General features: G+C 36.2%; 1 protein-coding gene across 1 annotated transcript in view; it reads right to left on the bottom strand.

Moving 5' to 3' along the window:
- Window positions 1-357: 357 nt before the first annotated feature.
- WWTR1 (WW domain containing transcription regulator 1) overlaps window positions 358-10523 on the bottom strand; it is a 30056-nt gene continuing 19890 nt past the window's right edge. Inside the window, exons 3-5 of the mRNA XM_035334419.1 lie at window positions 4616-4749; window positions 4424-4536; window positions 358-4199 (exon numbers count right to left, since the gene is read on the bottom strand). Coding sequence (XP_035190310.1) covers window positions 4015-4199; window positions 4424-4536; window positions 4616-4749 — 432 coding nt within the window. The 3' untranslated portion in view covers window positions 358-4014. The remainder of the gene's footprint in view (window positions 4200-4423; window positions 4537-4615; window positions 4750-10523) is intronic.

The following is a 10523-nucleotide window of genomic DNA, read 5'->3' as shown; positions in this document are numbered from 1 at the left end:
TGTTATTTTCTTTATGCAGAATTTGAGAAACTTCTTGTTCCTTATCAGACTGAGACCAATGCACCATTTAAGTCCTCCAAACAGAAATTAATGGCAATGGACTCTGTGGTAACTTTTCTGCTTAGCGAAAATTTTATTAAACAGATTGTAACCAAACCTTTGTGTTAGTGAATTACAAGGGACCACAAAAAGAAACAAGTAGTGGTGGCACTGGGAGATGTTGGAGGTATTACAAGTAAAACTGTAATTGGAACTGATGTCCAAAACATCTACTTTAAACTGAAACTGAAACTGTAAAATAACATTTCTTTTGCTGAGTGCCAATCATTTAATTTAATGTATGTCTTTTCCACAGAATAGATGCTTTTACCTTTATTACAAGCACATACAGTTCACCAGGAAGCATACAGTAAAATCCTCCAAGGAAATAAATAAATAAATATGTATCCAGAATTTTAAAATTCATTTTATTTTTCAGGTACAACATCAAAGAAATAAAATAATAATAATAAAAAACAGATGCAAACCCTCAATACAACAGTTTGATCTGATTGCTTTTGATACATACAATCGGTTGTGAGGTACTCTAAATTAATAACAAATATAACACATCATATAACAAAATGGAAAAAGTGAATAAAAAGTTAAAGTATTAGCAAGTACATGGATGCACTATATTAGGAAATAAGTTTATTTGAACACTCATGTTTTTCTGTATTCAAAATAGACATTTTAATTCTCTCCTTCCCTCATATAGCATTTGTCTTCAAAAAGCCAAACCCAGTCCCTCCCCAGATTACAATCTCATGGTATTACCAAAAAACAAACTGTAATTAACAACACTCCATTACTCTCTATCATCAACACTTCTGTATGCCATCCTCAGTGATGGTCAACATTGCAGCTGTACAGCTGGCACATCCTACTGCATTTATTCTACATGTAGATGGCATACATTTAGTGAAGCAACTGTTCAAAACCTGAAATAGTAGAGTAAAATATTGTCAACAAAAAAATAAGTTTCAGAAGAATTAAATGTGCTTTGAATAAAAGTTCTACCATAAGCCTGTTTAAAGCCAGAAACTGTTTTTAAAATGAACTTAAAATAGATTTTGCTGTTGCTGTGCTTCATCTTATACATCCTCTCCATTACAAGAAAGAAAAACTTACAGTATAAATAATCACTTTTAACTTAACCGTGATTTGGCTCATGACTGAGTAAAGATCCGACCTAAGATTCTGGTAGTTGCTTTACACTGACAATAATGTTTCACATAGTAGCACCTTCTTGTTTTATTACAGAATATGGAAAACACAGTTTCAGATTTTTTACCTCTTTAACTTTTTGAACCTAGACAACTAACCACTTGAAACACTAATGAAAGAGGAATTGAATTTCCAGCTTTATAACTCTGATAAACATATGTGACTTTAACAGAAAACTGTATCAGTTTTCATTGTAAGAGCTGTCACCACCATTTGATGAGAATCAATGTAGCCAAACAGAAGCCAGTACAGGCTAGCTAATTCACACTAGATGAAACCTTGACCTGCTTGGAATATGATGTATTATGACAAAACTTAAATTTACAATAGTACTGACTTACTAGCAAATAACAAACTGCATTTTCTAAATGTAATCTAATGATGTGCCATACCAACTGAATCATACTGGAGCACTGATCTGCAGCTATTGTAAATTGTTCTAGCACTGATGTCTTTCAGTCTGTTAGGCCAATAATGCAGTGCTGAAGAGCTGGCCTTACAAGTTGGCACCACAACCAGATGCCAAAACATCTCCAATTCTTTCACCATAGTCTTTCATACAGTCAGTTATGCCAAATAACAAAGTCATTTTTCACTGAGGCTGACAACCTCAAGAAATCCTTAAAAGAGATTAATCATAACTACAGCAACATTGGTCAGCCCTGCCCGGTCCCTTGTTGGTGGAAGAGAGATTACCTCAACAGAACAAGCAAAAGTTAAAAAAGAAACAAAACCAACCAACAAACAAATGAACAAACAAAGAAGACCCCTTGAAAGAATGAAAGAAACACAGTGGCCATTCAGTAATTAAATTCTGTGCACACACATCTCCGCTGTCACATTGCATTTTATATTAAAATATATATATATATATATAAAAGAGCTACTTTTCATTATGTAATACAACTCCATGACTGTAGGATGTTGCCTTCCCTCTCCTTTTTCTAAATTTTGGTGTGAGCATTTTAGGTTTCAACTTTTGGTATAATGTACACCCATCAGTTTGTCATTTGCAAGGTAGTTTACTGTATCAAGTTCTACCATGTCTTCTATTGAATGCTGGTGACTTACTTTCAGTGTATGCCATTTTGCAGTGATCCTTCCCAATACAGATCAAATTTTGTTACATAATCATTCTACTTCCAAGCCTTCTCATGCTCCCATAACTTCATCTCTGACCTTTTCACCTACATTCATTCCATCAGATGGAAAAAAGTCTTTAGTGATCAATACTCTAGCTCATTGGTAATATCTTACTAAGTGTTGTTAGATCTGAAAAACATACATTTACACTGAATGCTACCTCTCTTCCTCTCTCTACACAGCCTAGATTAAGCTCAGAGAAAAGTCTTCACACCTTTCATAAAAAGACATTTTTCAATATAAAAAGCTTAAATTCATAGATTATAAATAACATATCCTCAAAATATTTAAGAATTTTAGGACTTCATTTGCATTTCAGGGGAACTGGATGCTTAATGTCCTTGATGCCTTCTCAGTCCCAAACCTCCGAGAAAGAAGTATTTGTAGGATATACAATAGGTACAAGTGCAAAGAGAACATTATGCCTTGTGTCCTGTACACCAATTACAGTAACTGAAAGACTTAAGAACTATGCAACTTTACAAGACAAATAACAATACTGCTTAGCTTTGCCCTGATAAAGTTACCATCTTTTTTCATGTATACAACTACATGTACAGTTTGACATTGTCAGTTAAACCCATTACTGAAAACAATATGAGCAAACACTTTTTCTCAGTTAAACCCATTACTGAAAACAATATGAGCAAACACTTTTTCCCACTACATATGATATTACCAAGTTGTGCCACATTTTTCGGTCTTGATTTCAACAGCAGGTTTTTGCATTATTTGCCAGATTTTTATACATAAAAATTGTTTATTCATGTGTTAAATTACAAAATTGTAGTGTTTAATATAATAAACATAAAAATCTAAGATCCATTAAAAATTGCTTGTTTGTAACACATTATTATAAAAAGTCTGCACTTAGTACCAGTCTGGTTTATTTTACAACACTCTAGCAGTGTGAAACTGTTGCTGAACAATCCTGGTACTTTAAAAATGTAAGCATATTTACTATCTGAAGACTATACAGTAATATACTGAAAAAAAATAAACTGCAATAGTACTGTTTGTGCCCTTACAAATATATAATGAGAATTGCTATGGCTGATATGGATCAGATTTAATCTATAGTCCACACAGCACAGTTTTGCTAATAATAAAAAATATTTTTAAAGCTTAAGGAAGTTGATAAAAAGGCCTCTGATACTACTGTCATAAATATAGTAATAAAACTGCTTACATGGTCTGTTGCTGTTCTGGTTTTCTGAACCGAGTGACCTAGTAGTTAGCTTTTGTGATTCATTAAGGGTTTGTGATGTTAATCAATACCTAGTAGATCAGTCACAGACATGCACAAATGACACCAAATTTCTGTCCTTAAAGTGAAACATTTCTGCCTGATCTGAAAAGAATTATACAAATATGTAAACTAGTGTGTGCTCTTCTGAAGAGGAAGAAATATATACTTATGTATGCGTATCTATATATGTATTTTACATTTAAGTTAGTGTCAATCAAATCCAGGCAGAGATTAAACTAACAAAAGTCATTAAGGCAGTAATCTCTGAGGATTTTCAGATATTCTACCTCTATCTAAAGAGGAAAAAGAAACTCTGAATTACTTTATAGGCTGAATCATCATTGAATAATGGATGACTACAGCCACGTAAGGAAGGGCTCATTTTTGTTGAGTACTGACTCCACATCATTCAGAATAGGGATCAGGTCTTCTGATTCTAATGTTCCAAGATCAACATTTGTTCCTGGAAGACAGTCGAGGAAATCTGGGAAACGTGTTTGTTGTGTATTTATGTTCATCGTTGTCTGTGCTATAGTTTCTCCTGGGAAAAGTAAAGAAGCATTTTTATACCAAACCCTTCTTAGAAGTAATTTAAAACAACATGCTTGATATCAAAATTAGCCTCCCTGTTTCCCGTAAGCATTTAAAATAATTGCTATCCTCTACAAATGTTACCTTAAAAAACTACACAATTATAAAACATTAATACCTATAACAAAACATTATTAATATCATTATACTTTAAGGTAAATCAGGTTATTCTACCTGTATCCATCTCATCTACATTGCTGAGGAAATCTTCAGGTGTCGTTGGTATACTGTAGCACCCTAATCCCAAACCACTGTCTGTACTCTGTTCCCTGGAATGGTATGGCCCACTATAAATAGAAACAGAAACTGCTTTAGAAAGACAACTTTAAAAGTGTAGGTTGTCTAATAAAGAGGACATGAACTTGCCTGTTCAAGAAAGGATCAGATCCATTATTTGTAATAGGCCTCATGTCTTGTGTCATGGCTGCTGTGCTCACAGCTGTCTGAACTGGGGTCATGTTTTCTGAGTCCATGGGAAGTTGCCTGCACAGTGCAGCTTCCTGAAAAGGCAAATAAATAAAAGAGAAGGCTTATTCCAACAGCTCAGAATCACTGCTGTCTCACAGAGAGAACATGCAATATATATACATCTTTTTATTCAGGAAAGTACAATATAACTGATGACACATCTACAGCTTGCTGGCCACAGAGATAATAGCTACAAAGTCAAATCACCTATGTTGTAATTTAGGACAACTTGTATGTTGCCCCACCATAAACACTGATAGGTCCGCACATTACCACTGATTATTAATTGCCTGTCCACACTTCAAGAGACAGCTAAATCCAATTGAGGGTTTTCACGTGTCTAGTAGAGCTGTGCAACATTCAAATTACAATTTCAGTTTACTTTTCAGTGAGGTCAACTACTCTGAGAGCTGGAGTAGGAATAATAAAACAATTTAAAACATCAAATTTAATCTCTTGTGTCTTTTCTAACATCTTACCTTAAGTGAAATTGTTCTCGGTATAAACTGCTGGGTAAGAGTTAGAATTATGAAATCACAGAATATCCCAAGTTGGAAGGGACCTACAAGGGTAGCTGAGCCCAATTCCTGGCTCCACACACAACTAAGTAAAAATTAAACCCCATTTCTGAGGGCGTTGTCCAAATGCTTCCTGAACTCCAGCAGGCTCGGCGCTCTGACCTGGTCCCTGGGGAGCCTGTTCTCGTGCCCAACTACTCTCTCAGTGAACAACCTTTTCCTGATATCCAGCCTGACCCTCCCCTGTCCCAGCTCCATGCCATTCCCTCGGGTCCTGTCACTGTCCCCAGAGAGCAGAGCTCAGCACCTGCCCCTCTGCTGCCCTTGTGGGAGAGCAGCAGGCCACCACAAGGCCTGCTCCCCTCAGTCTCCTCTTCTCTGGACTGAACAAATCAAGGGACTTCAGCCACTCCTCATACGTCTTGCCCTCCAGACCCTTTGCTATCTTTGTTGCCCTTCTGATGACAAACTAAATTACATAATTTCCTATATACCAAAGTAGAATAATCAAAGTTGCAATCATAAAGTACTTATCAAATTAGAAGAAAACCACTGCAACCAAGAATTTAATCCAATAATGAACCCTCTGCCTAATAATAAGTATCTGCCTAATGATCTGTCTCTTGTATACTGTCTTAAAGATGACAAATGAGCATTAGAGCCAAAGGAAACTTTTTTCAACTCTTCCTGAAATATAACTCCTCCTTGTTGTATCACCATGAAACAACCATGACATCTAGTGGTACAGAGTTCTAATACAAACATTATTTGGCTCCACAGAGATGTTACGAACATCCCAAGACCTTAAAAATACTGAAGCTGTATCAGTAAACCTATTTCAATCAACCTAATTATTATTATATATTTTTATCAAATAAGGAAAATAAATATTTTATTTAAAGTGTAGTAGAAAACCTTTCTCTGCTGAATCAGTCACTCAATCATTCTCCCACATACAGAAAAATCATCAAATTTTGAGGCTAGAATGTGATGTTTTACTATGTTTGCAATTGATTTGTTCACTAAGGAGGATCAGTCTGGTCTCTGCATGAATAATGCAGCCATTATTCATTGGGAACTAAAATCTATTGGTGCCAATTATCAAAATACTTCATTTATAATCAAATTGCCAGTAACTCACTGATATCAAAATAGTAACCTCCACTAGATTATGTAATTATTTAATAAATGCTAAGAATACACAGACTGAATAGTTTTAAAAGTTTACGCGTGATAGCTTATTTATGTCAGTTTCCCAAATGACAATTCTACATTGTCAATTAATTGTGATGTTTCTATTAGTAGTTAAATCAGCTGGAGTCTGTGAAAATATACAAATCTCAGAAAATGGGCAGACCTGCTTTTTTAACTGTCTACATAAAGATGGTGAAAATACTTTTTTAAATATAAGAAGTAAATAGCAACTGGAACAACTCAAGCAAAACTAACACTAGCAAGACAGAGAGAAAGTAATAGACAGAAAGAAAGAAATACAGAAAGATACAGGAAGAAAGATGAAAAGGAAGACAGCGAAAATGATGCAAGATATACTTTGCTAAGATTTTTTTTGTTAAAAGTCCAATCCAGAGATGAAGTTCACATCTTTAATACTTAGGCATTGCATTTTCAAATCTTACTGGACAGAGTTCCACACTAATAAAGGTAAGAACGGAACAAAAAGAAGAAATAAAAACCTTTCCCCTAGTTTGACAATATGTAAAATACCTGTTTGTTACCACTTGGTTGTCATTTCTAAAAATTAAATGCTATTCCTAAAAATAAAGTAATAGAGAACATCTTGTTCAAGATCCAAGTATTTGTCTCTTTCAGAATATAGTGACGATGTCCTTATTTGATGGAAATGATTATTCTTTTCTACCCAGCACGTTAGTGCACTGAAAATACTACTCTAATACACTTTTTTTACTGTAAGGGTGATCAAACATTAGAATGGGCTGCCTACAGAAGTTATAGAGTCTATATTATTAGAGATATTCAGATCCTGACTGGACACAGCCCAGAGCAACCTGCTGTAGTTGATGTTACTTTGAGCAGGGTAGTTGGACTAGATGATCTCCAGAGATCCCTTCAAACCTCAACGATCTTATGATTCTATAAGAGTGACCATGTGCATACATGCATCTATATCTTTAAGATTTTGCTCTTCTGCTTTGGACACTCTTAGTATTTTCTTGCCAGCTATCATGGCATTTATTCGGTTATCAGATTGAAACTCAGTTTTATTCCTCAATACAACTGCACAGAATGAAACATAAGACTAAAAACCTCTTGCCTGTAGGAGGTTGTTGAAAATCTTTTCTGTAGCCAGCAACTTCTCAATGCATCATATAGTACAAATCAGTGTCTCAACCTGGTGGGAACTGTGTGTGTGCTGGGGTTGGGCTGGGGGGGGGGGCCGGGGGGAGGGAGCGTGTTAATGTTCCTGCTCATGAAAAACAAAAAACTGAACCAACAATATACTGACTAGCAAAATATTAAAGCTGCAACAACCTAACAAATAAACAAGAACCTCTCTCCCAGTATTCTGACCTCATAAAGGCAGGTCAAAATTCTTTGAAAGTGGTTATTCGCAAAATCTTTAAAAACTTCAAAGCGCCGCAGTGTATTGAATTATTTACTGCCTCTAAACACAGTTTTGATATAAACCCCTTTTATTCTGTGTGACAGATGAGTCTAGAAATTCATTGTCACATTTTCTGGAACCCTCCTTGGCAGAACTAAAATGAGCTCCACACTCATGGCACGGTGTCTGAATTGAGTTTACGTTGCCAGTCACTGTAATTCCTTTTCTGCCAGCCCTCATACTTATGGCAGAATGTAAAATACCCAGGTATCACCTGTGCCATCAATGATTCAGACTATGGGCCAACCAGTGAGGTGGAAAGAGTGCAGCAGGGAATTTTTCTGTCCAGGCTGTAGCATCCAAGTGACCTTCTACTCTTCAGCCACAAAACTGATAAATTTTCATCTGTGTCCCCATGCACCAACCCTTCTACAGCTGCTTTTGAGCCCCTGTACCTTTCCATACACACATTTATGGAATACGATCAGGGGATTAGCAAGCAACCTATGACTTTTTGTGACTATCCTTGCCCTTCTAGATGAGCTGAAAGATGGCATTTGTACACGCCGAGAAGAGCGCTTGGATATCTTTCCTGTATGACACTTTCAGAGATTTTTTACTGAAATCAACTCTAGTTACTTCCACTTCCAAGAAGGCTCTTTGGCAGCAAGAGGATTTCTCCCATTTCCTTTGGAAAGCTAAGAAAAACAAACCAGTAAGAAACTCTTTCCAGAATGACAAAACTGAGTAAGGAAACTTTTAAATGGAAGTTGAGTCATACTGGCTTTCTGAAACACACCACCCTTCCTGCATGCACTCAGTTTGCTGTTCTAGCAGCTTTACCAACTAATGCAGAGAAGGACAAAGCAGTAAACAAATCCCCTAAGCAGAGTGCCTCCAGAACCATGCAGAGTGCCTTCAGGCTGGGTGTGCTGCTCTACCCAAGCAGCTGCAGCCAGGAGTGGCTACAGGGAGCCAGCAGCTGCTGCCAGGCTGAAAATGGATTTGTTAAAGGCCTGAAGAATTCCTCCCCTCTTGCTCAAGCTCTCTGCACCTCCTTGAATTTGCATAGCAGCAGTGTGCACTTTTAGTCAGCATTTTTCCCTTAGATAGGTCAAAAAAAGCAAAAACAGTAGCGAACGGTCCAGATCCAGAGCGGTTTGCTACATTCTTCTCAGATGCCAGGGTTCACTGCTATTCAGGCTAATGGCAGGATGTGTACAAAGTTCTGTTGCAAAGAATAGATTTTACATCTTATCTTCCTTGAGTGGCAAATATGTTGTCTCCTAGAAGCTAAACTAGTTCTGAAAATTTTAGTAATTCAAAGTGATACTGTTCTGCTTTATATAATGTGTATCTTAAATAAAGAGCATCGGTGCAGGGTGCTACACAGCATAATAAATTGAAGACTTCATGAAGCACAGTTGTGCATGTATTAGTTTCAAAGTAAAACAGTCAGCAGGACAGGGAAACCAGCCCTTCTGTTAATGGTTCAGCTGTTCTGAAGCTTAATTTGCTATTGGCCTGAAGCAAAAACAGGGCCAAAGAAAGTAGAAATAGCTAGCTGCATTATTAGCATGATGACAATATGACTAAACTCATAGCAGATTAGGCCCACTCTTCCCATGGCCAGCACTATTATGTTCTGAGCTCTTGACAGTAAAGAATGTATGCGCAAGACTTGGGATTACTCATCAGTTCAGAGAACACCACCTTGAATGTAGTTATTCTGCACACACAGGTGATATAATCTAATGTAGTTCACAGAAATTAAGGTAAATGGAAATTGAACATGGGCACAAGACATTGGTGTCAGCACAGTTTTTAGACTCAGGTCTGAACCATAAAAGTCAAATTCAGCCCTGAGACAAGTAGATAAAAAAGTTCAGAGACATTAACAGACTTGTATCTGCATTTCATATGTCTGTTCAGCAAGAGCACTGAGCACATGCTTAACTTTGAGCATGTACAAATATTCACCAAAGATGCTGGGAATAATCACATGCAAAAATAGGTGTTTCCTCAGGATTTATAAAAGGAACATATTTTTTTTTTTATTTTTTTCAGATGCAGTTAGATAGTGCTGTACAGATTCAAAAACTATAAATGAATTTTTGTTAATTTTGTTAAAGAGAATTTATTTAAGTTCTTATACATTAAGAGGAACAAGGTAAAAGAGTAAAAATATAAATGTTGTAAATATATTATTGTAAACTGTTTTTACAAATATTCTCACTAAATTTTTTCCAATTCTGCCTTTTTTTTTTTTTTTTTTTTTTTTTTTTCAGAGAGCAAACCAAAACGCTGGTCACTAATTCAAGGTTTTCATGACTGCTGCTTCTAAAATAAAACAAATTATTTGTGAGTATATTTTCATTTTGATAAATCTGCTCTGATCATCCAGATCTCTGTTTCACATCCACCACATGGGTATGTCCCCCTTTCTTTGCTACCCTACAATGCCTTCCAGAGGTCATTTAGATGTTCCAGTCTGTTTTCAACACTGATATATTTTTTCTCACTCATTCTCCTCCGACTTGGCAGAAAAAGAGTGAGTATCACTCTTCACTTACTTGTGGCTACCCATCCTTTACACAGACTCTGCTACTCTCCCTTAAAGGTCATCCAAGTGTGAGGATTTTTCTTACATTTCTTCTTGCATTCTGCAGAAGTCACTATCATTTCCAAAAATTACAGTAACTTA

Source organism: Oxyura jamaicensis, chromosome 9 (genome assembly GCF_011077185.1).
Source record: "Oxyura jamaicensis isolate SHBP4307 breed ruddy duck chromosome 9, BPBGC_Ojam_1.0, whole genome shotgun sequence".
NCBI lineage: Eukaryota > Metazoa > Chordata > Aves > Anseriformes > Anatidae > Oxyura > Oxyura jamaicensis.
This window is presented reverse-complemented; position numbering and strand designations above follow the sequence as displayed.